The sequence below is a fragment of the Ranitomeya variabilis genome, chromosome 2 (genome assembly GCF_051348905.1).
Source record: "Ranitomeya variabilis isolate aRanVar5 chromosome 2, aRanVar5.hap1, whole genome shotgun sequence".
In the NCBI taxonomy this organism is placed as follows: Eukaryota; Metazoa; Chordata; class Amphibia; order Anura; family Dendrobatidae; genus Ranitomeya; species Ranitomeya variabilis.
The window spans coordinates 1,113,136,861-1,113,163,141 of NC_135233.1; the positions used below are offsets into that span (position 1 = coordinate 1,113,136,861).

The 26,281-nt window shown below is 44.1% G+C and overlaps 2 protein-coding genes and 1 long non-coding RNA gene across 3 annotated transcripts in view; 2 read left to right on the forward strand and 1 right to left on the reverse strand.

Annotated features, from left to right (window-relative positions):
• LOC143808906 (uncharacterized) overlaps positions 1-26,281 on the forward strand; it is a 101,822-nt gene that overhangs the window by 46,561 nt on the left and 28,980 nt on the right. The gene's annotated exons all lie outside the window — the stretch shown is intronic.
• On the forward strand, positions 10,543-21,722 carry LOC143808904 (oocyte zinc finger protein XlCOF7.2-like). The gene is made up of 2 exons (XM_077292087.1): positions 10,543-10,788; positions 21,296-21,722. Exons 1-2 carry the CDS (start codon positions 10,729-10,731, stop codon positions 21,506-21,508), a joined length of 273 nt encoding a protein of 90 aa, XP_077148202.1. The 5' UTR covers positions 10,543-10,728; the 3' UTR covers positions 21,509-21,722.
• On the reverse strand, positions 15,459-19,520 carry LOC143808903 (uncharacterized). Its single transcript, XM_077292086.1, has 4 exons — positions 17,651-19,520; positions 17,497-17,571; positions 16,657-17,182; positions 15,459-15,964 (listed from the first exon to the last, which is right to left on the reverse strand). The coding sequence occupies exons 1-3, from the start codon at positions 17,693-17,695 to the stop codon at positions 16,973-16,975; spliced, it is 330 nt and encodes a 109-aa protein (XP_077148201.1). The 5' UTR covers positions 17,696-19,520; the 3' UTR covers positions 15,459-15,964; positions 16,657-16,972.

Below are 26,281 nucleotides of genomic sequence, written 5' to 3' on the forward strand. Positions count from 1 at the left end.
ATAAATCTCCGGGTCCGGATGGCATACACCCCCACGAGTACTAAGAGAACTAAGTAATGTAATAGATAAACCATTATTTCTTATTTTTAGGGACTCTATAGCGACGGGGTCTGTTCCGCAGGACTGGCGCATAGCAAATGTGGTGCCAATATTCAAAAAGGGCTCGAAAAGTGACCCTGGAAATTATAGGCCAGTAAGTCTAACCTCTACTGTTGGTAAAATATTTGAAGGGTTTCTGAAGGATGTTATTCTGGATTATCTCAATGAGAATAACTGTTTAACTCCATATCAGCATGGGTTTATGAGAAATCGCTCCTGTCAAACCAATCTAATCAGTTTTTATGAAGAGGTAAGCTATAGGCTGGACCACGGTGAGTCATTGGACGTGGTATATCTCGATTTTTCCAAAGCGTTTGATACCGTACCGCACAAGAGGTTGGTACACAAAATGAGAATGCTTGGTCTGGGGGAAAATGTGTGTAAATGGGTTAGTAACTGGCTTAGTGATAGAAAGCAGAGGGTGGTTATAAATGGTATAGTCTCTAACTGGGTCGCTGTGACCAGTGGGGTACCGCAGGGGTCGGTATTGGGACCTGTTCTCTTCAACATATTCATTAATGATCTGGTAGAAGGTTTACACAGTAAAATATTGATATTTGCAGATGATACAAAACTATGTAAAGCAGTTAATACAAGAGAAGATAGTATTCTGCTACAGATGGATCTGGATAAGTTGGAAACTTGGGCTGAAAGGTGGCAGATGAGGTTTAACAATGATAAATGTAAGGTTATGCACATGGGAAGAAGGAATCAATATCACCATTACACACTGAACGGGAAACCACTGGGTAAATCTCACATGGAGAAGGACTTGGGGATCCTAGTTAATGATAAACTTACCTGGAGCAGCCAGTGCCAGGCAGCAGCTGCCAAGGCAAACAGGATCATGGGGTGCATTAAAAGAGGTCTGAATACACATGATGAGAGCATTATACTGCCTCTGTACAAATCCCTAGTTAGACCGCACATGGAGTACTGTGTCCAGTTTTGGGCACCGGTGCTCAGGAAGGATATAATGGAACTAGAGAGAGTACAAAGGAGGGCAACAAAATTAATAAAGGGGATGGGAGAACTACAATACCCAGATAGATTAGCGAAATTAGGATTATTTAGTCTAGAAAAAAGACGACTGAGGGGCGATCTAATAACCATGTATAAGTATATAAGGGGACAATACAAATATCTCGCTGAGGATCTGTTTATACCAAGGAAGGTGACGGGCACAAGGGGGCATTCTTTGCGTCTGGAGGAGAGAAGGTTTTTCCACCAAGATAGAAGAGGATTCTTTACTGTTAGGGCAGTGAGAATCTGGAATTGCTTGCCTGAGGAGGTGGTGATGGCGAACTCAGTCGAGGGGTTCAAGAGAGGCCTGGATGTCTTCCTGGAGCAGAACAATATTGTATCATACAATTATTAGGTTCTGTAGAAGGACGTAGATCTGGGGATTTATTATGATGGAATATAGGCTGAACTGGATGGACAAATGTCTTTTTTCGGCCTTACTAACTATGTTACTATGTTACTATGTTACAAGATATTGGAGATTCTTAACCCTGTGTCCTTCCGTTTGGACCTCCCTGCATCTTTTTCTATTCATAATGTTTTTCATCGGTCATTGTTGCGCAGGTATGAGGTACCGGTTGTGCCTTCCGTTGAGCCTCCTGCTCCGGTGTTGGTTGAGGGCGAGTTGGAGTACGTTGTGGAAAAAATCTTGGACTCCCGTGTTTCCAGACGGAAACTCCAGTATCTGGTCAAATGGAAGGGATACGGTCAGGAGGATAATTCTTGGGTGACTGCCTCTGATGTTCATGCCTCCGATCTGGTCCGTGCCTTTCATAGGGCTCATCCTGATCGCCCTGGTGGTTCTGGTGAGGGTTCGGTGCCCCCTCCTTGAGGGGGGCGTACTGTTGTGAAATTGGATTTTGGGCTCCCCCGGTGGCCACTGGTGGAATTGAACTTGTGTGCATCATCCCCTCTGTTCACCTGTTCCCATCAGGATGTGGGAGTCGCTATTTAACCTTGCTCCTCTGTCACTTCCATGCCGGTCAACATTGTAATCAGAAGCCTTTCTGTGCATGTTCCTGCTACCAGACAACTTCCAGCTAAGTCGGACTTTTGTCCTTTTGTTCCAGTTCACAGCTGCAGTTTCGTTTCTGTGTCTGGAAAGCTCTTGTGATCTGAAATTGCCACTCTGATGTTATGAGTTAATACTAGAGTCTTAAAGTAATTTCAGGATGGTGTATTGATAGGGTTTTCAGCTGACCATGAAAGTACCCTTTCTGTCTTCCTGCTATCTAGTAAGCGGACCTCGATTTTGCTAAACCTATTTTCATACTACGTTTGTCATTTTCATCTTAAATCACCGCCAATATATGTGGGGGCCTCTGTCTGCCTTTCGGGGAAATTTCTCTAGAGGTGAGCCAGGACTATATTTTCCTCTGCCAGGATTAGTTAGTCCTCCGGCCGGCGCTGGGCGTCTAGGGATAAAACGCAGGCTACGCTACCCGGCTACTGTTAGTTGTGCGGCAGGTTTAGTTCATGGTCAGTTTAAGTTTCCATCCTTCCAAGAGCTAGTTCCTATGTATGCTGGGCTATGTTCTCTTGCCATTGAGAACCATAACACGGATCCTTCCGTACCATCATTCATTTAAAGGGCCTAAATAAATTTCTGCTGGTTCCTTCCTTCAAGATGGAGTCTGTAAAGACGGCAATAAAACTTATGTTTAACAATTGCTTCATGGTTGTCTTAGATTTGAAAGACGCCTATTATCATGTCCCAATACACGCAGACCACCAACAATTCCTTAGAGTGGCAGTTTCAATTAATGGTACAATAGAGCACTTCCAATACCGAGCACTTCCCTTTGGTGTCGCGGTCGCACCTCGTGTATTCACTAAAATAATGGTAGACGTCATGGCGCACCTTCACGAACAAGACATCTTAATAATTCCCTACTTAGATGACTTATTAATCGTGGGACATTCGGAATCACACTGCACTGACCAATTAGGGAAGGTGACATCAGTATTGCAGAAATTGGGGTGGATCATTAATCTTAAAAAATCCCGTTTACAACCCTCTAAAGTACAGGAGTTTTCGGGTCTTGTCATAGATTCTAGCGGGCAGGAATGTCGTCTTCCAGATGCAAAAGTGGATAGGATCCAACAACTGGTAACTAAAGTGATTAAAAATCCATCAGTCTCTGTAAGAAGAGCTATGTCACTGTTAGGATCACTCACATCATGTATCCCGGCGGTTCTCTGGGCTCAATATCACACCAGAACACTAAAGTGGGACTTATTACGTAACACCCGTCACTTGATGGGACATCTTGACAGTATATTTTCACTATCCACTGAATCTATACAATCTTTACATTGGTGGACACATATACCAAATTTACGTAGAGGTGTTCCCTGGACAAACGATGTGTCCCGAATAGTAACTACAGATGCTAGTCCCAGGGGATGGGGAGCGCACATGGAAAATAGTTGGGTCCAGGGACTGTGGTCTCAATCTGAGCAGAATTCATCATCCAACTTAAAAGAATTATTAGCGGTGGAATGCGCTTTAAGTAATTTCCTTATACCCCTACAGGGTAGACATGTCAGATTTTTCTCAGATAACCAGGTGACCGTAGCCTATATTAACCATCAAGGAGGTACTCTGTCAGGTTCATTAATGGATGTAGCGGATCGTATTTTTCAGATGGCCGAAAATCATCTACTATGTCTTACGGCGCTTCACATAAAGGGAAAGCTCAATGTCATGGCTGACTACCTAAGCCGCAACAAACTCGGACAGGGAGATTGGACATTGAATCAGACCATCTTCAACCAGATTTTACAATTATGGAGGTGCCCAGACATAGACCTTTTTGCAAACAAGGAAAACAGGAAGCTACATCGATTCTGTTCCTTAAACCCCAGAGAAAACCCATATGCGGTGGACGCTCTCCTAGTCCCATGGCACTTCAATCTCGCTTATGCCTCTAAACTTAATTCCGATAGTTCTGAGGAAGATATGGGAAGACAGGGCCCGGGTAATCATGGTAGTCCTGTTCTGGCCCAGGAGATCATGGTTTCCGTGGCTGAGGAAGATGTCAATTTCCCAGCCTTGGATTCTCCCAGAAATACCAGATCTCGTCTACCAGGGCCCAATTCTCCATCCACGAGTCGCCAATTTACATCTAGCGGCGTGGAATTTGAGAGGTCATTGCTAAAGGCAAAGGGTTTTTCTCGAGACCTAGTAAACACATTACTAAAGAGTAGGAAGGTGTCTACAACAAACATTTATGTCAGAATTTGGAAAAAGTTCTTAGAGGTCTCAGGGTCACATATTGGCCAAAAAATCTGTATCAAAAAATTTTTGGAATTCCTACAGAAGGGATTAGAAATGGGTTTAGCCACAAGCACTCTCAGAGTTGAAGTATCGTCGCTGGAGGCGCTGTACAATAGTAATTTAGCCAGTAGTCACTGGATTACTAGGTTCCTCAAGGCTGCAACTAGGTCCAGGCCAGTCATTAAGCAAAAATTGGTTCCATGGAACCTAAATTTTGTGCTTTCCGCTCTGATGGAAGTGCCATTTGAACCTATTGATACTGTCCCAATTAAAATCCTATCTTTTAAAACGGCCCTTTTAGTTGCGCTCACATCCGCAAGAAGGGTTAGCGATCTACAAGCCCTGTCTAGACAGCTTCCATATATGCAGTTTAGAGAAGATAGTTATTTTGAAACCTGATCCTCTTTACCTTCCAAAAGTAGCTTCAGAATTTCATAGATTGCAGGAAGTTGTTCTACCTTCGTTCTGTCTTAATCCCACCAATGATAAAGAGCGAAAATTCCATTCTCTAGATGTAAAAAGGTGTCTTCTTAGATATATTTCAGCTACTAGCTCTTGGAAGAAAGATAATTCCCCATTTGTATCCTTTCAGGGAGTTAGAAAGGGGCTTAGAGTGTCCAAAAACACACTAGCTAGATGGATCAGGGAGGCAATTTCTTTAGCTTATTCAGCAGGTGGCGTACAGATCCCGGAAGGTATTAAAGGGAACCTGTCACCCCGTTTTTTCAAGATGAGATAAAAATAGCGTTAAATAGGGGCAGAGCTGTGCTTTACATTAGTGTATTTTTTGTGCCTTTATACCCCACCTATGCTGCCGAAATACCTTTGTAAAGTCGCCGTTTTGGGCTGTCACTCACGCTGGTCTGGTCATATGGGCGTGGTGACAAAGCTGTTTCTCCCCCAGATCCTGCTCATCTTTCCGTTGGTGGCATAGTGGTGTGCGCATGCCCAACAGGCGAATCCACTGCGCAGCTGAAGGAAAAGAGCGCGATCTGCGCTATTCTGCGGTTTATCGGTGGGCGCGGCCATCTTCCTGAGGCCGCGCGTGCGCAGATGGTAGTGCTTGGCTTCCTGGGGCTTCAGGAAAATGGCCGCGGGATGCCGCGCGTGCGCAGATGGAGATCGCGGCAGCCGTTTTCCTGAAGCCGAGTTCGCATCTCAGTAAACTCATTTATTACCTTATAGTAGTGTCGGAAGCAGATCCTTTCCCCTATAAGAGAGTCATGACCACATTTTTTGCTTCAATTTTTTTTTTATTTTCCTCCTCTAAAACCTAGGTGTGTCTTATGGTCCGGTGCATCTTATAGTCCGAAAAACACGACACATACAAACATATATGAAACAGATCTATCAGGCGTTCACCTGAATATAGGTCAGAGATCAGATGGAGGTGGCTGGAGAACCCACCGTGGAGCAGACGGGACTAATAACAGCTCCCTTGCTCCTGCGTTGGTGTCCCATGCTGTCCACTCTCCTCCCTCAACCTCTTCTCTTTGACAGTGATGCTGGGAAGGCAACAGTGCATGGCACAGCAGACACATTGTAAGTCCTTCTGCACTTCCTCCACTATGGTGCCTTGTGTGCTGTGTGGCCGTCCTAATAATTTTATGAACACTCACCATTGTTGTGCCGTGCAGGAGGACAGAAACACCAACCTGTGAGCGCTCTCATCAGTGTGATGAGGAAATGTTCTTTGGTCAGCGTCTTCTCTTCCTGATTGACACTCCTCCTTTTTCAATGCCTGAACTCGACCCTGCGTATCCACATTCTTATGAGTGGGAGTGTCAAGCATCACCAAGCCTGTGACTTTTATCTTTAACTCTTCTGGTAGGTTAAATTGATATTTGTGAATTGATGAATGGTTGTTATTTACCTCATATCAGCTCCCACAGTTTATTGTATTGTTATCTTTGCAAAAAGGATGCAGGGTCACTGAACAAAGATAATTGCTGATAAGATGATTACACATTATACCAGTTATACAAGCAGTTTGTTGACACACACATTGAAGGATAAACTAAATAATCACAATGTGAGTTAATCTCATCATCCCTTCCCCTTGACCTGTGAATAATGGCTTGAAGAACAGTTGTGAACTATATAAAAGGGTATATGCTTCTGTAAGAAGATACATCCAGAGATCCAAAGACTCTTTATGAAACCACAACCAGGAACACTCTACAAGACAGGAGCCAATACATCATGGCTCCATCACGAAGGACACAGATTTGACATTCTACATGATGCATGCTTAGGGGGCCACGTCCCATGGCGAAAGAATGCAGACCTGCTCCATTGACTATCACTGAACCCATGGATACAATTGGGGTAGCCAGGATTTGGACCCACCGGTCACCACTTTCTCCATGGATATGTTAGGGAAAACCGGGATTGGGACCAACCTGTCACCTGGCTCCATGAAGATGTTTGGACAAGCCAGGTTATGACCCTCCGGTCACCAGGCCTTGTACCTCAATGGACTGTCAGCATCCTAAGCTTATTGTTGCCTCCTCTCTGTGTGTGCTCTGAAGTCCCAGCTGCTGTTATCCCGGCGAGTCAGCAGAAGGGCGAGACTTTGTAATTTTGCACCATCTGGTGTATTTGCAGGGAATGTTCTATATGTTGTTGTTTGTTCGTGGTTCAATAAATTATTACCACACTGTTTTACATTAATCCTCTATTGTCTGATTAATATGCCCACTGTAAAAGGAGAGTTGGCATTCAATGGGATGGCTATGGTACATGCGGTTTCCAGCTAGCGGGTTAGAGCACCTGCTGACCCCCCCCCCCCCCCCGTGTCTCCAAATTTTGGTGGTAGTGGTGGGTGGTGGGATACTACTCAGCCCGGGCGAGCTGCAGGGAACTTGTGTTCTCAGACATCGTCCGGGGCTGCACAACAAGGGAGGTATACAGACCGACCCAGCAGACCATTGATAAGGCATGCAGAACAGATTTTGGATGCCGTTGTGTCCATCCCCATCAACTCTGCCTTAGGAAGAGGACCAGAGTGGATGTATAACCGCAAACAATAAACGGCAACTACTCAATCTAATTTAATCCTGGAACCCCGGGGTGCGAATGATGCCATGTGTGGACACAATGGATACAAGTCGGTTGTTTTATTTTACGTGTGTTTATTCGCAAAGAGGCCATGGAATATGCTCTTTTATGTTAAATTGATATTTGTAAATTGCTGAATGGTTATTTACCTCTTATTTCAGCTCCTACAGTTTATTGCACTGTTATCGTTGGAAAACGGGGATGCAGGGTCACTGAACAATTATGTTTGCTGATATGTTGATTACACATTATACCAGACCATGCAGTTTGTTGTCTTGCAAACATTGCAGGATAAACTAAATAATCAAACAGTGTTAATTGACCTTGAACTGTGAATAATGACTTAAAAAAACAGTTGTGAACTATAAAAAGGGGATATACCTCTTTAGCAAGATATATCCAAGAGAACCAGAGACTCTTTACAAAATCACAGTCAGGAACACTCTACAAGCAGCCAAGACTTGGCTCCATCACGAGGGACACAGATTTGACATTCAATAGTAATAAATCACTTGGCACTCAGAAGTTTTTGCAAGGTGAAAATAGAATATTTTGTTTATTTTGTGCATCCAGTTCAAAGATTTTTAAACGTTTTCGGTCTGTTTGTATGATTGTATGTTGCTACGGCGTTTCTCTCTCATCCCTCCAAGACGATAAAGGTACAATATCCCGGATATTATCTTGCGCTGGCTCTCTGGGCCCACATGCCGTGTTGTTTGGCTTCCAGTACTTCAAAGCTGTTTCTGATGAAGGTCTTGTGATTAGACCGAAAACGTTTAAAAATCTTTGAACTGGATGCACAAAATAAACAAAATATTCTATTTTCACCTTGCAAAAACTTCTGAGTGCCAAGTGATTTATTACTATTGACTGACGGGCTGGAAACCTGACTTGTGCACCCCCAAAGAGCCTTGAGTGCCGTGGTTATTTCTTCTACAGATTTGACATTCTACAGGATGCCAGCTTAAGGGACCATGCTTCCATCTGAATGAATACAGATCTGCTTCAGTGACCATCACTGAACCCATGGATTTGTTTTGGAAAGCCAGGATTGGGACCCACCAGTCACCTGGGTCCATGGAGATGTTCCGAGAAAGCCAGGTTGTGACACTCCGGTCACCTGGCCTTGTATCTCAATGCACTGGATGCTTTCTAATCTTGTTGCTACCTCCACTCTCGGCATGCAACAGGTGGGGGTAGTCTGACGTGTAAGCTCTGAAGTCACAGCTGCTCTTATCCTGGCAACTCAGCGGAAGGGTGAGACTCTAATTTTGACCATCTTGGGGTATTTGCTGGGACTCTTCTTTATATATAGAATGTTCAATACATAGAAACGGGGTCAGCAGGTTCTCTGGTCCGCTAGCCTGAAAATTACATGGACTAGGGCTCATTAAGGCTACTTTCAGACTAGCGTCGTACGACGCACGACGCAATGCGTCGTGCCGACGTACCGACGCATGCTGTGAAAGCGCTGCACAACGGGGGCAGCGGATGTAGTTTTTCAACGCATCCGCTGCCCAATTATGAGTTGCGGGGAGGAGGGGGCGGAGTTCCGGCCGCGCATGAGTGATCGGAAATGGCGGACACGACGCACCAAAAAACATTACATGTAACGTAAGTCTATGGGGAAAAAACGCATCCTGCAGTCAACTTTGCAGGATGCGTTTTTTCCCCTAAACGACGCATTGCAACGTACGTCGCACAACGCTAGTGTGAAAGAGGCCTAAGAAGAGTCAACATTTCAGACTCTTGACCAACCGAAGAAAGACGCACATGAATTCAAAAGTCAACATATAGATAAGTTTATGCCTCATGGCTTACTGAAAATAGACATCTGGATAATTAAGATAAAGTGCTGTGTTGTCACAGGGTCTCTTGACTGAGGGCCCCCATAGTAACTCCGGGGTCTGCGCTATGGCAGTACGCCCCTTCCTGCAAGGGTCCCTCTCTAGGCCTCAATGCAGCTGCATTGGTGACATGTCCTCCTTTGAATTGTCACACACCGGCTTCATATTATACCCTAATGCATGCTTCTGTACATGTCAGACCTAGTGGATATTGTTAGGCTCTAGTTGCCATCGCAGCCCTTTAGCACCTACCGATCATGGTGCAGGGATGAGTTGTGTTTGCCTCTTGCCTCTCTAACCATCTGGCAGATCTGGACCTAAACTGCAAGGATCTGAGTGACCTCAGTAGTTTCTGTAATCATTTGTGTTTTTATAAAATATTTCCATTCTTTTTAGTTTTTGTTAAAACCTTTGATATCCCAAACTACCTGCTTCATGCCCCTAAATTCAGCCTAAAGAAAACCAATCTATCCAGCAATCGCTTTCATGGATCCATCCCCTCACTGGAGTGCTCAACTGGCAGAATCTAACTCCACCACAAATAACAAAGTAATGTCTCCTCCTAACTCCTTCATGTAATTCATATAGACAAGGATAATGTGTTCCTCCCATGCAGTCCTGATATAAATATCATATAGTCCCGACCTTCCGGGCCCTCAAGAAGATCTGTACAGCTAATGTTCAGTTGTGTACATTGATCTTCCATATCGGTCACTTTGTCGGTCTGAAGAAATCTAAATTACTTAAGCAGAGAAGAAACCTGGTCTTCTACAAAAAGGATTTCTCCTCAAAATCAACACCCTTCATTCTCTTTCCTATTATTGATAGATCTTATTGATAGACCCCCAGTGACGAACCTCGAGATTTTGGCAAATGACACCCATTGTTAGTATAGTTAATTGAATAACTTTTAGAGATTCCGGTTATTCTCTGGGAAGTTACCAGATTTTATTTTTGATTGTACCTTGGTTTCTATATCAAGATGGATTCCATAGAAGTCTCCTGTATCAGTGTCTGCGTGTATCTTTCTATTTTCACCCCTCACGGCTGTATCTAGCACACTGCTGACAGAGCGGCCCAGACATCACCACCACCAAACCACTGCTAGCAACTTTCAGTTGACTATTGATCTCCAGCTACCAGAGTCCTCGGACCTCCCAAACAGCAGGGAGTAATCCAGGTAGTCAGTGCCACATGAGATCTCCTGTTGAGATGGATGGGCAGCTGCTGAGACCACACATAAAATGTCATGTTCTTATGTTTCCTTATGTGTAATATTCATCAACATCTCTCTATATACAGGATTACACCATAGAGAAGAAGACATCAGGTGACTGTGTGACTCCCATCATCCATCTCCATGTATCCGGAAGAAGGAGCAGGAGTGAGAGCCTCATCACAGAAGCCCCACACTCCCCGATGCCTGAGAAGAAGATCCTAGATCTCACCAACGAGATCACAGAGCTGCTGACTGGAGAGGTGACTGCTGGGAAATGCGACAGTAATACACTGTAGGATTCTGGGTGATGAGAGGAGACTGCTGGGAATTTCTGTAGAAATACACTGGAGGATTCTGGGTGGTGATTGTATACAGTTAGGTTCAGAATTATTTTGTCAGTGACACAAATTTCGACATTTATAAGATGCAGTTATATAATCAATCTGGGCTTACAGTGCCGACTCTCTGCTTTAATTTGATTGGATTCACATCCTAATTGGAGGAAGGGTTTAGGACTTATAGCTCTTTAGCATGTTATTTACTTCTTTTTCAAGGGACCAAAAGTAATTGGACAATTATCTCAGAAGCTCTATAATGGACCGCATGGGATTTTACCTCGTTAATCCATCATCAGTTAAGCAGGTAAAAGGTCTGAAGCTGATTCCTTGTGTGGAATTTGCATTTGGATTCTGTTGCTGTGAATCTACAACATGAGGTCAAAAGAGGTCTTAGTGGAAGTGAAGCAGACCATCATCAGGCTGAAGAAAAAAACATCTGAAAGTCTACGTTCACATTTGCGGTGTGCGCCGCAGCGTCGTCGCCGCAACGCACGACGCAATGAAAACGCATAAAAAACGCATGGTTTTGAGACGCATGCGTTCAACACGTGTCGAAAAACGCAGCGTTTTTTTGAAACGCTGTTGCGTTTTGACCAAAAAACGCTGCGTTTCCAGACGCATGCGTTTTCCTAAAGTGATGTCATTCTTCAACAAAAAATAAACCAATCGTGTCTAGACACTAGATAAAGACCACCAATGGCTAGAAGAGGGTTGGTGTAATGTAATTGTGTATATATGCCCTGGCAGAGATGAATTCCTCCCATTTTGCTTGTATTTACAGCATCATGATGGAGCGTCCCATGGAGAGTATCTACATGGATATGGAGATGGATTTTGCCTTGGCTAATGCCTATGCTCTTGCCTGTTATCATCAAAGGGAAAGGGAAAAACGGAGATGGAGTCATCGCCGCTTTTGGCTACACCCTATCGTGGAAGTCCGGGAGAGCCGTGGAGCCTACCATTGCTTGTTTGGTGAGCTCAATAACAACCTGGAAAAATATTTTGAATATACCAGGATGTTTCAAGACAGCTTCCGCTATCTTCTGCGTCGGGTGGAAGGATCCATTAGCAGGCAGGAGATCAATTTCCGCAGAGGAACGGCTGCTGGTGACTCTACGGTACGTAGCTGTTTGAATGACTGTGATATGTTCTTCCCTTTTTTTACCTTTTTTTTTAAATTTGTTTTGGGTTTGGTATGGTCAATGTAATTTTATAAATTACAATGTACTTTAATGTAATTTCTTTATTTATCTTCTTGGCAGTTTCCTGGCTACCGGAGAGACCTTGAGATCCCTGCATTTCCAATTCAGGATTGGAGTCTCCACTCTTTCCGGAATTATTGCCGACACATGCCGCACTTTGTGGGATAATCTCCGTGAGGAATTTTTACCCCTCCCTACAAGTGAAATCTGGGAGGCCAACGCCAAGAAATTTGAGCAAGTGTGTTCTTTCCCTAACTGTATTGGCGCAGTTGATGGGAAGCACATTCGGATTACAAAGCCTGCAAAAAGTGGATCTCTTTTTTTTAATTATAAAAAATACTTTTCTACCGTGCTCATGGCAATTGCAGGTGCGGACTGCAGGTTTCTCGCAGTGGACATTGGTGCGTTTGGCCGTGCAAATGACTCACGGACATTTAAGGAGTCGGATATGGGCCAAAGATTATATGGAAACAATTTCAATTTCCCACTGCCACGACCTCTTCCCCACACCGAAGGCCCGGCAATGCCATTTGTTGTGGTTGGGGATGAGGCATTTCAAATGTCTAACAACCTACTGAAACCCTACTCCAGTCGGGGCTTGGACCATACAAAAAGGATTTTCAATTACAGACTGTCCAGGGCCAGAAGAACTGTGGAGTGCGCCTTTGGCATCCTTGTCTCCAAATGGCGGATATTAGGATCCGCCATTAATCTTAAAATTGAGACAGTGGATGAGGTGGTGAAGGCTTGTGTGGTTCTCCACAATTATATTATGGCCAAAGAGAGACTGAACGTGGAACTCGATGAACCCATAGCCAACCCATTGGCCGATTACCAAGATCATCCTCTGAGGACAAGTGTGGAAATTGCGCAGATGAGGGATCGTTTTGCGGCCTATTTTGTTTCAGATGTTGGCCGTGTGTCATGGCAAGATACAATGGTGTAGTGCTAATGTTACTGTTGGACTGTATTCTGGTTTTAACTACACCAATAAATACCTATACTGTGACTGTGCTAAAAATATAATATAATGATAATAAAATATTTCTACAGTATTATGTGCAATAAATGTCATCCGTTTAGGTGGATTTTGTTGTGTCAAATTTTGCATCTACCTATACTTCATAAATGTTTGTTACTGTAATGTGCCTTATCTAAAAACTTGCAACCCTTTTTTTAAAATGTTGTTGTTTAATAAAAAATGTTTCAAAGTTTTCTACACTGCTTCAAAGAACATATTTCTACCAATTGCGCTAAAACGGTGTACCGCCCAAAATGTACTCTGGTGATCACCAGCTCCCAAATGGTCTGCAAAACCCCCACACTTTTGTTCACATGGTCGTGTGTTCGCTAGTTGAGCAAACATGATTCTCTCCTTCCTAGGCCAACTGTCAAGATTCCAGACTAGTTTCATGTGGAACACGGCTTCATTGAGCGCACTTGCTGATAATACATTTTTTTTTTTTTTTTAATTTTTTTTTTTTCAAATTTTCAAATTACATGAACAACAAAATGGTACACATGAATCTGAGACATCGTGTTACATACTTCTGAATGGAATCAAACGTACCATACAACTGCATATTAATATCGAGGTGACCATAACTATAGTTATTTGCATAAAATATTGGTGGCAATTTTAGGTCACGAGGTTCGGGTTGTGCAACCCAAAAGGCTAAAAACAAAAAAGTAAACAATTAACATGTGACTCAAGAACAACAAAAACTGGGGGTGAAGAGAGGGGGGGGGGGGGAAATACCGGAGGGGAGATAGTGGTCGATGTAGAAATTTCTGAGTACAGGTTATTAGTTTGGGGAGGATGGATACACTACTACCTAAAACCAGTAGAAATTAGTCAGGTAGTTTCGACCATCTGTAGCAGAGTGCCATAGAGAATATTTAAGTAAAACCAAAGTAACCAGGTGAGTGGATAGTGCCCGGGTCCAACACAGTGCATTGTCAATAAACTCGATGAGTTCACAGGGGAACCATTTTGTATAGCTAAGAAGAATAGCTAGTGGAAGGCAGCGGAGAAGGATTATTTAACATTTGCCATGGTAACCATGTCCGAAAGAATTTATCGTGTGAATAAGAGTCCCAGCTGGACAATTCCTCCATCCTACAGATTTCCTGAACTTTTTTGGTCCATTCATCAATATGAGGGGGGTTCTTTTGTCTCCAGCTGATAATACATTTTCACCCCACGCAGCTGCAGTTGCCGCGGCACTGTGACTGGCACCACACCATGGCGAGGCCAATAGGCTTTGGTTGTGCATGGGTTGTGCCACTCACACAGCCTTGGAACATGCGGATGCAGTGCCGGAAAAAAGCAGATCAGCAACCGCACACCAGGAAGCCGTGTCCATATGCAATTATTTGGAAACTGTTCAGTTTGCCAACGAGGGAGCCGATCTTGTTCGCTCCATTAAGTATTGAAGTCAGGATGCAGAAATACATCCTGATTCAAATAGTGTCAACACTTTGCCATGTGACCATTGCAACCCCCGGAGCACTGACCTTATTATATGTATACAATCTATGTTACAGTTAAGGTACCTTCACACTAAACGATAACGCTAGCGATCCATGACGTTGCAGCGTCCTGGCTAGCGATATCGTTGTGTTTGACACGCAGCAGCGATCAGGATCCTGCTGTGATATCGTTGGTCGTTGGTTAAAGTTAAGAACTTTATTTGGTCGTCAGATCGCCATGTATCGTCGTGTTTGACAGCAAAAGCAACGATACCAGCGATGTTTTACAATGGTAATCAGGGTAAATATCGGGTTACTAATTGCAGGGCCGCGCTTAGTAACCCGATGTTTACCCTGGTTACCAGTGTAAAAAAACAAACAGTACATACTCACCTTCGCGTCCGCCGGCGTCCGCTTCCCTGCACTGACTGAGTGCCGGCCGTAAAGTGAATGCACAGCACAGCGGTGATGTGACCGCTCTGCTGTTAGGGCCGGCGCTCAGTCAGTGCAGGGAAGCGGACGCCGGGGGACGTGAAGGTGAGTATGTAGTGTTTGTTTTTTTACACTGGTAACCAGGGTAAACATCGGGTTACTAAGCGCGGCCCTGCGCTTAGCAACCCGATGTTTACCCTGGTTACCCAGGGACCTCGGCATCGTTGGTCGCTGGAGAGCGGTCTGTATGACAGCTCTCCAGCGATCAAACAGCGACGCTGCAGCGATCGGCATCGTTGTCTGTATCGCTGCAGCGTTGCTTAAGTGTGAAGGTACCTTTAGTGTTTGTTAACACCTCATACAGCAATGAGAGACACCCAAAAAAAAGCAAACTAAAAATTGTAAAAATACTGTCTGACATTGCATATATGAGGTGTTTGAAGCACAAAATATGTGTAGACGGCGCACGGCGTGAATTGCCGAGAAGTATACTGCAAAATAAAAACAAAAATTTTTGTGAAAATAACATTTTTTATTGGGGAAACAGGAAAAAAGATGGGAAATAAACTTATGGGGTATCAACCTCAGCTACCATGGGTGAGTGGTAAGTCTCTGGTTGGGAATGGGGAGAGGAAGAGGAGGATGATGAGCCAGAGTCCAGTAGGCTCGATGGCAATTCCAAGCCCTCTGGGTACCCTGGCGACGAGACCACAACCTCTGTAGGGGAGGGAGGACAAGTCTTCCACTGGTTCTTGAATGGCTCTGGCTGCTCCTGCTGCGGCTAGACCCCTGCCGCGAAGTAGGTGTCTGTATGATTGGAGCAGCCAGAGCCGCAGTATGTGTCCTCCTTCTCTTCCTCCTATGTTCTCCCGCGGCAGCTCCTACAGCATGACGGCTACGGGAGGATGTGGGATGGCTGGGACGGATCAGATGGCGATTCAGGAAGGTCCGCTCCAGATGGGCGAGCACGCTCGAGGGTGCTGCTGTGTGTTCTGTGAAAAGATAAGGGAAAAATTAGTCTTCAATTAATAACCTAGCACATACGCCAACTCCTGTAATAAAGTTAACATTACATGACACAACAATAGATAACAATCCTCTGTCTCTCAGTCTGTCTGGCCTTTAATAAATTGCTGATTGGTATCGCCAGCTGCAGGGCCGCGCTTAGTAACCCGATGTTTACCCTGGTTACCGTCGTAAATGTTAAAAAAAACAAAGCGTACATACTCACATTCCGGTGTCCTTCAGGTCCCTTGCCGTCTGCTTCCCTCTCTGACTAACTCCCGGCCGGAAAGTAAGAGCAGAGCACAGCGGTGACGTCACCGCTGTGATCTGCTTTCACTTTACGGCGGCACTCAGTCAGAGCGGGAAGCAGACTGCGAGGGACCTGACGGACACCGGAATGTGAGTATGTACGCTTTGTTTTTTTTTACTTTTACGCTGGTAACCAGGGTAAACATCGGGTTACTAAGCGTGGCCCTGCGCTTAGTAACCCGATGTTTACCCTGGTTACCCGGGACCTCGGCATCGTTGGTCGCTGGAGAGCGGTCTGTGTGACAGCTCTCCAGCGACCACACAACGACTTTCCAACGATCACGGCCAGGTCGTATCGCTGGTCGTGATCGTTGGAAAGTTGCAGAGTGTGACAGTACCCTTAAGAGAAAAATGTAAAACAAATACTTACTGTCGGCGGCCAAGGACCGGTCTTAGGAACTGTAACGCCCTGTTGTTTTTGTAGGGAACACACTTGGCCGCACCAGCACCACTCTGAGCTTGCTCCTCCTCATTACGGAGGCCCTTATTGAAACGGTCCTTCATGGATCGCCATCTGGTCCTCAACTTTTTTACTGTGAATGCAAACAAAAAAAAAGGTTACATATTTAGCATTTAAAAAGGATAAAACAACCGTGTGCGATGCAAAGTTGAAGGCGTTGATCGCATCACACACGGTTGTGTTTATCCCGGCATGATGGGTCATAGCGGCGTATCAGCAGGGCGTATCAGCAATACTCCCCAAAGTTGCTTTTGTCCGTGCCTGAAGCGCTGTCAAAGCCATCCCACAGCGACTTTGCCACCTCAACCCACAAACGTCTCAACACCACCTGGTCCATGTGCCGGGGGTCACGGCTGTCCCACAACGGGCCACGCTCCTGTATGCTGGTGATTAGGAGGTCTACATCAATACTGTCACCGTGGTTCTGTTGTGAAACCTAGAATAATTGGAAAACATTAAGGTTAAAGATTTGAAAATATGAACAACCACCAGCACCTGTCATGATATGTACCTTTGCCCTGTCCTGTCTTTGAATAATATGCAATTTGATGTATGTATCTCTGGTTTCTATTAGCTGTATTTATGTATGTTCTTGTGCAGGGAGTTCAACTGTATGTTACCTTCCCCCAATACTTGCAGCCCTTAAAAGCTATCCCTAGTGAAAGCAGGATGCTAGTCAAATGTACTGTTCCTCACAGCAGGATGCTAGTCAAGAAAAGAAATTTAAATTAAAAAAAAAAAAATACTTACTCGCCTGCTTGACGCCACACCTTGGCCCCGAGCTCGCTGCTCCCGCTGATTCCCTTCCCCCTCACTTGAAGAAGCCTGTAAAAATTGTACACAAAAATTATTGCCAAAGCTACAAATGACAGCGAATAGTAAGCAACTGGACATAATTACTCACCGCACTCCCCTGCGCCGATTGGCTAGATGCTGACTCAGTCGCCATTCTTGCAAGTTATTCTGCAATGAAAAAATGAACAAAAAATCAAATCCAAAGCAAACACTGCCACATACAAAGAAATAGCAAAAAAAAAAAAAAAATTAACAACCACAATGGACTGTTGACTGATAGGACAATGCAAACTCAACAAGCGACACCACAAAGCCATACATTGCAAGAGAATACAATAGCAGATACAACACAATGCAGAGTATGAAAAAGTTTCATCCAGAATAGACCCCCAAAAAAATTAAGGATAAATAGACCCCTATGTCCAAATTAAAAAAAATAAAAACTAAAAAAAAACAAAAACCTTTATTTAAACAGAAAAAAAAAAGGCCCAATGAAATAGCAAACTAATGAACGCCATACTTTACAATTACAACAAGACATGATCCAAAACAACACCATCTTGTGACATAGAACCACAGAAATACATCAGAAAAAGATAATAAATACCATTCTAGATAATAAGCAATAAACATTACGGTACAACCGCTGTTAAAATATACAGCAACCCAAAGATAAACCATAGTCAAATAGAAAAAAAAAACATGGGAAAAAAATAAAAAGGGCCCCCCCAAAAAAAACAATACATCCATACTCCAAACTTTACAATGCAAACAGTCAAGGAAGGAAGATATATGCCATACGGTTAAAAACGACGTAAAACCATCAGAGATTAAAAAAAAAAAAGAAAAATACAATTGACAATAGAATGGCATATAGCCGCACGGAACAATACAATACAAATGAAACCTCATAAATGTAGCCCCCCCACCAGCAAGAAAAGACACTCAAGGAAAGAAAAAAAAAGGTAGGCAATGCCAAGAGCATACTTTACAATAAAACACAGCAAGACATGAGCCAAGAAAACGCCATACGGTTACCCCCAACAATAGAAACCAGAAAAAGACATGCACCAGAAATTTAACAAGAAAAAATCAGCCCAAAAAAAGACATTGACCAACCGCATGACACCAGAACAACCCAAAACCAATCCAAAACCAAGCAAGGCCGAAGACAAGAAACGCCAGCATAGAACGCCAGAAGTACATCAGAACCAGATTAAAAAACACAATTTTTCAATACAACCCACAGTGCCATAACCGTACAATAGCACAGACCAAACATTGCACAAATTAAATCAAAATCAAGAAAGAAAACACAGAATAAAAATGCAAAGAGAAATTATATACTTACAGGTTTTGAAAGCAGATTCTCCTCTCTGTGTCTTCTCTGTAGAGAATAGCCTTGTGAAAGACAATGCCAACCCCCCTTTTTTTTTATATATATAGTGCTTTTTTTAAGTGTCTAGACAAAGTCTAGACAATTTTTTGCATTTTTTAAATGAAAACGCATGCGTCGTACAACGCACCACGACGCAAGTACTTGCGTCGTCTGCGTTGTCAATACACTTCAATGGGGAATAAGGCGCATCGACGACGCAAACACGACGCATGCGTTTTTTAAAAGGTCGGCGCCGCCCAAAAAATGCAATATGTTGCGTTTGCCGCGCCCTGACAGGTGCGCCCTAACGCCGCATGCGGCGTACAACGCAACACAATGCATGACAACGCATGTACATGCGGCCCCATTGTTAAAGATAGGGCCGCACGACGCATGCGTTGTCTTGCGGCGAGGACGCTGCGGCGCACACCACAAATGTGAACGTAGCCAAAGAGAGCAGAAATGTTAGGAGCTGCCAATTCAGCAGCTTGGTAAATATAGGAAAACTGACTGAACAGCAATCTAGTCTGAACTGGTGCATAACCAAAAAAGACTTAAATAGCAAATAGATCAATGGCTGCCCTCAATTTTACTATACTAAAGCAAGGAAATGTGCGATACATGAAATGTGAATAGCATAATGGCTTGTGAAATCTATGAAAAAACACATGAGATGCTTAGCACAAGATTTGGCCAAACATTGTGAGCCCATCCACCAAACGTCAAGGTGACATGTGGTGGATGGGCTCACAATTTTTGGCCAAATCTTGTGCTAAGCATCTCATGTGTTTTTTCATAGATTTCACAAGCCATTATGCTATTCACATTTCATGTATCGCACATTTCCTTGCTTTAGTACAGTAAAATTGAGGGCAGCCATTGATCTATTTGCTAATTCAGCAGCTTGTACATTCTGCAAAATAGAGCACACTGGAGAGCTCAGGCACTCAAAGAGTTCAGGACGTCCACGGAAGACAACAGTGATGGATGATGGCAGAATGCTTCCCATGTTGAAGAAAAAATAATCTACAACAACCACCCAAGTGAAGAGCACTTTCTAAAAAAAAGTTGATCAATCAGTATTTAAGTCTGCAATAAAGATAAGACTTGGTCAACACATGGTGGAGGTGGTGTGATGGCGAGGGCATGCATGGCTTCCAGTGGCCCCGGGTCGCTAGTGGTGATTGATGATGTGACTGAGGACAGAAGCCGCCGTATTAATCCTGTGTGTACAGGGCGATACTTTCAGCTGAGATTCAATCAAATGCAGCAAGGATGATGGGACAATGCTTCACAGGACAGCTGGACAATGACACAATATATCCTGCGAACGCAAAGAAGTAGAATATTCTCCAATGGTCGAAACATTACCAGATCTCAACCAATTGCTGCAAAGCCTCACACAGGAAGAGATTAGAGATGTCGACGTCCACGGTCTCCAGACTTCAGGCCATCATTGCTGCAAAGGATTAAAAATGAACATTTTATTTATGGGAAATTTCCTTTTCCAATTACTTTTGAGCCCCTGAAATGAGGAGGATTTGCAGAAAGATGGCTGCAATTCCCAAACGTTTCACAGGAAAATTTTTTTCCTCCCCTTTAATTAAACCTGAAAGTCTCCACTTCCATTACATCTCAGTTGTTTAATTTTACATCCAAGCTAGCGACCTGCAGAGCTGAAATCACAAGGACTTGTGATGGTGCGTTCATGCGTGGCTTCTAATGGCAGCGGGTCACTAGTGATTATTGATGATGTCACTGAAGATAAAAGCAGCCGGATGAATTCTGTGTGTACAGGGCGATACTTTATGCTCAGATCCAACCAATTGCAGCAAGGATGATTGGACGGCGCTTCACAGAACAGATGGACAATGGCCCAAAACATCCTGCAAAAAAGTGGAGTATTCTACAATGGTCGAGTCATCACCAGATCTCAGCCCCATCGAGCCGCATTTCACAGGCTGAAGACAAAACTGAAGGCAGAACGAGCCACAAACAAGCGACAACTGAAGTCTCTGCAGGAAAGGAGGCAAAGCCTCGCAAAGTAGGAGAGCAGCGATGGCAACGTCCATGGCCTCCAGACATCAGGCCATCATTGCTACAAAGGATTAATGAAGAACTTTTTATTTACAGGACAGTTCATTTGTCCAATTACTTTTGAGCCCCTGAAATGAGGAGGATTTGTAGAAAGATGGCAGTCATTCCTAAACTTTTCACAGGAGATTTTTGTTTCTTCCCTTTAATAAACCTGAATGTCTCCACTTCGATTACATCTCAGTTGTTTCATTTTACATCCAAGCTGGCGACCTGCAGAGCTGAAATCACAAGGATTCCTCACTGGCCTATGATTTCTGCACCTAACTGTATGTTTGTCAGGTTCCTGTCAGGTGTCAGGATGCCGCTGTCTATTTCTCCATGCAGGAGTGGGAGTACATGGAAGGACAGAAGGATCAGTACCAGGACGTCAGGATGAAAAATGACCCAACGAGGAGCGACCAGGACAAAAGCAACATGACTGCAAGAATAATACTCCTCGACCTGGAGATAATCGACTTGTTAAAGGGAAAGGTGAGTGAGAGTCTCTCATGAGATCAATCTGATCTCTATTAATATAACAGGACTAGTGATGAGCGAATGTACTCTTTACTCGAGTTTTCCAGAGCACTCTCGGGTTTCCTCCGAGTATTTTTTAGTGCTCGGAGATTTAGTTTTCATCACCTCAGCTGAATGATTTACCGCTATTAGCCAGGCTAAGTACAGTTATATGAAAAAGTTTGGGCACCCCTATTAATCTTATGCTTAATGTTTTATAAAAATTGTGTTTTTTTTGCAACAGCTATTTCAGTTTCCTATATCTAATAACTGTTGGACACAGTAATGTTTCTGCCTTGAAATGAGGTTTATTGTACTAACAGAAAACGTGCAATCTGCATTCAAACAAAATTTGACAGGTGCATAAGTATGGGCACCTCACCAGAAAAGTGACATTAATATTTAGTAGATCCTCCTTTTGCAAAAATAACAGCCTCTAGTCGCTTCCTGTAGCTTTTAATGAGTTCCTGGATCCTGGATGAAGGTATTTTTGACCATTCCTCTTTACAAAACAATTCCAGTTCAGTTAAGTTTGATGGTCGCCGAGCATGGACAGCCCTCTTCAAATGATCCCACAGATGTTCAATGATATTCAGGTCTGAGGACTGGGATGGCCATTCCAGAACAGTGTAATTGTTCCTCTGCATGATTACCTGAGTAGATTTGGAGCGGTGTTTTGGATCATTCTCTTGCTGAAAGATCCATCCCCTGCGTAACTTCAACTTTGTCACTGATTCATGAACATTATTGTCTAGAATCTGCTGATACTGAGAGGAATCCATGCGTCCCTCAACTTTAACAAGATTCCCGGTGCCGGCATTGGCCACACAGCCCCAAAGCATGATGGAACCTCCACCAAATTTTACTGTGGGTAGTGTTGTGAATTAGACTTTTTGGCTCCCTCTTGTGGTTACTAGTGATATGACTCTGGGATTGTCTTTCCTCAGTTTGGCACCCACCTGGGTCGTTAGTCCAGGGGTGTTGCTATATAAGCTTCCTGGATCCTTAGTCCAGTGCCTGGCATCGTTGTAATCAGATCCTTTCTGTTTGCTCCTGTCTGCTGGTCGTGGTTCGTGCAAAATTAAGCTAAGTCCTGCTTCTTTGTTTTTTGGTTATTTGCTTGCTCTCATTTTTGTCCAGCTTGTACTAAATGTGATTCCTGACCTTGCTGGAAGCTCTAGGGGGCTGGTGTTCTCCCCCCGGGCCGTTAGACAGTTCGGGGGTTCTTGAATATCCAGCGTGGATATTTTGATAGGGTTTTTGCTGACCATATAAGTCATCTTACTATATTCTGCTATTAGCTAGTGGGCCTCTCTTTGCTAAATACCTAGCTTATTCTTACGTTTGTCTTTTCCTCTTACCTCACCGTTATTATTTGTTGGGGGCTTGTATCCAACTTTTGGGGTCTTTTCTCTGGAGGCAAGAAAGGTCTTTCTTTTCCCTTCTAGGGTTAGTTAGTTCTCCGGCTGGCGCGAGACGTCTAGAACCAACGTAGGCACGTTCCCCGGCTGCTGCTATTTGTGGTGCTAGGATTAGATATATGGTCAGCTCAGTTACCACTGCCCTATGAGCTGGTTTTTTGTGTTTGCAGACTTAGTAATTATTTCTGAGACCCTCTGCCATTGGGGTCATAACAGGGTAGCAAGTGTTTTTCTTGGAATGCTGTGTTTTTTTGCCGCCATGCATAATGCCTTTTTGTATGACCAAACAACTCAATCTTGGTTTCATCAGTCCACAGTACCTTCTTCCAAAAAGAAATTGGCTTCACCAAATGTACTTTTGCATAACTCAGCCGACTCTGTTTGTGGCGTGCTTGCAGAAACGGCTTCTTTCGCATCACTCTCCCGTACAGCTTCTCCTTGTGCAAAGTGCGTTGTATATTTGACCGATGCACAGTGACACCATCTGCAGCAAGTTGATGCTGCAGCTCTCTGGAGGTGGTCTGAGGATTGTCCTTGACGGATCTCACCATTCTTCTTCTCTGCCTTTCTGATGTTTTTCTTGGCCTGCCACTTCTGGCCTTAACAAGAACTGTACCTGTGTTCTTCCATTTCCTTACTGTGTTCCTCACAGTGGAAATTGACAGGTTAAATCTCTGACACAGCTTTTTGTATCCTTCCCCTGAACAACTATGTTGAATAATCTTTGTTTTCAGATCATTTGACAGTTGTTTTGAGGAGCCCATGATGCCACTCTTCAGAGGAGATTCAAACAGGAGAACAACTTGCAAGTGGCCACTTTAAGTAGCTTTTCTCATGATTGCATACACCTGGCTATGAAGTTCAAAGCTCAATGAGGTTACAAAACCCAAAAAAGTGCTTTAGTAAGTCAGTAAAAAGTAGGTAGGAGTATTTAAAACAAGAAAATGATAAGGGCGCCCATACTTATGCACCTGTCAAATTTTGTCTGAATGCAGATTGCACATTTTCTGTTTTAATACAATAAACCTCATTTCAAGGCAGAAACATTACTGTGTCCAACAGTTATTAGATATATGAAACTGAAATAGCTGTTGCAAAAAAAACAATTTTTATAATACATTAAGCTTAAGATTAATAGGGGTGCCCAAACTTTTTCATATAACTACATGTGGGGGTTGCCTGGTTGCTAGGGAATCCCCACATGTAATCAAGCAGGCTAGTAGCTGTAAATCATCCAGCTGCGGCGAAGAAAACAAAATCTCCGAGCACTAAAAAATACTCAGACAACACCCGAGCGTGCTCGGAAAATCTCGAGTAACGAGTATATTCGCTCATCACTAAACAGGACTGAAAAGATGGATAGAATCTGTGGTGATCGGCGTCTGTCACTGTACACAGGAGCACACGGTGGTGAAGAAGACGTCCGGTGATCGTGTGACCCCCTGTATGTCTGGAGGACGGAGCAAGATCCAGAGCCCCATCACAGAACCCCTGCACTCCCCGACACCTGAGAAGAAGGAACTAGAACTGGCCAACAAGATCACTGAGCTGCTGACCGGAGAGGTGACTGCTGGGAGATTACACTGGGGGATTCTGGGTGATGAGCGGAGAGGTGACTGCTACAAGATTATACAGTATACACTGGAGGATTCTGGGTGATAAGAGGAGACTGCTGGGAGATTATACAGTATACACTGGAGGATTCTGGGTGATAAGAGGAGACTGCTGGGAGATTATACAGTATACACTGGAGGATTCTGGGTGATGAGACTGCTAGGATGTTATACAGTATTCACTGGAGGATTCTGGGTGATGAGAGGAGACTGCTGGGAGATTATACAGTATACACTGGAGGATTCTGGGTGATGAGAGGAGACTGCTGGGAGATTATACAGTATACACTGGAGAATTCTTGATGATGTCGGTCTCGTTGGTTGTCAAGTTCCTCTCAGGTGTCTGGACGTCGCTCTCTATTTCTCCGTGGAGGAGTGGGATTATGTAGAAGGACACTGGGATCAGTATAAGCACGTTGTGGTGGAGGAGCACCGGCCTCTTGTATCACCAGGTAAGAGGAGACCTCATTCATTAGATTGTGGCCATTTCCGCATTGACAGATCTAATACAGCCTCACTACTGTCCTAGACATTACATATTCGTGACTGTAATTTGTTTGTATAATTGTTATTTGGTTGTAATATGATTTTGCCGAGTCTGAATGTGTACTAATGATCATGGAAGAGGAGCAAGTCTGCTCTAGGTCTTGGTCTGGAACTCCAGGGGTCTCCTTTCTGCTTCCCCTGATGATTGATGAGAACATCTCAGACACAGTTACTGAGGATCTAGAACCGTTGGAGGATTCCCTATTCTGCGTCTTCTTTTTTTCTGGTGATCAGGGGATTCACCATTAATGTGCATTGAATTCCATTACATTTCTTCTAGATCCTCCATCCTGGATCAGAGGTGGGATAGGGATGGGCCTTTACATTTAAAGTTGTGATTAAAAAAAAATATCTATTTTTATTTCTAACAGAAAATGCAAGTGATCGTCCTGTAGAAAGTGTCGTGTTATCTCTAGCATATAATGTGAAAGATGAAGATATCCTGTGTCAGTCCTCAAGAGAAAATCCTACTACCCTTAACCCCTTAATCCCGTTTGACGTACTATCCCGTCAAGGTGACCTGGGACTTAATTCCGGGTGACGGGATAGTACGTCATACGCGATCGGCCGCGCTCACGGGGGGAGCGCGGCCGATCGCGGCCGGGTGTCAGCTGCCTATCGCAGCTGACATCCGGCACTATGTGCCAGGAGCGGTCACGGACCGCCCCCGGCACATTAACCCCCGGCACACCGCGATCAAACATGATCGCGATGTGCCAGGGGTGCAGGGAAGCATCGCGCAGGGAGGGGGCTCCCTGCGGGCTTCCCTGAGACCCCCGGAGCAACGCGATGTGATCGCGTTGCTGCGAGGGTCTCCTACCTCCTTCCTGGCTGCAGGTCCCGGATCCAAGATGGCCGCGGCATCCGGGTCCTGCAGGGAAGGAGGTGGCTTACCGAGTGTCTGCTCAGTGCAGACACTTGGTAAGCCTGCAGCCCTGCACAGCAGATCGCAGATCTGGCAGAGTGCTGTGCACACTGCCAGATCAATGATCTGTGATGTCCCCCCCTGGGACAAAGTAAAAAAGTAAAAAAAAACATTTTCCACATGTGTAAAAAAAAAAGAAAAAAATTCCTAAATAAATAATAAAAAAAATATATATATTATTCCCATAAATACATTTCTTTATCTAAATAAAAAAAACAAAACAATAAAAGTACACATATTTAGTATCGCCGCGTCCGTAACGACC

What these genes read in the sequence shown, in the direction of transcription:
- LOC143808904 (XM_077292087.1), top strand. Translation starts at nt 10,729, where the DNA reads ATGCCTGAGAAGAAGATCCTAGATCTCACCAACGAGATCACAGAGCTG. An exon ending in CAGAGCTGCTGACTGGAGAG is followed by an intron (nt 10,789 to 21,295) that starts GTGACTGCTGGG and finishes TATGTTTGTCAG; the next exon opens with GTTCCTGTCAGGTGTCAGGA.
- LOC143808903 (XM_077292086.1), bottom strand. Translation starts at nt 17,695, where the DNA reads ATGGCGACTGAGTCAGCATCTAGCCAATCGGCGCAGGGGAGTGCG. An exon ending in AATCGGCGCAGGGGAGTGCG is followed by an intron (nt 17,572 to 17,650) that starts GTGAGTAATTAT and finishes CAATTTTTACAG; the next exon opens with GCTTCTTCAAGTGAGGGGGA. An exon ending in GTGTGGCGTCAAGCAGGCGA is followed by an intron (nt 17,183 to 17,496) that starts GTAAGTATTTTT and finishes CAATTATTCTAG; the next exon opens with GTTTCACAACAGAACCACGG.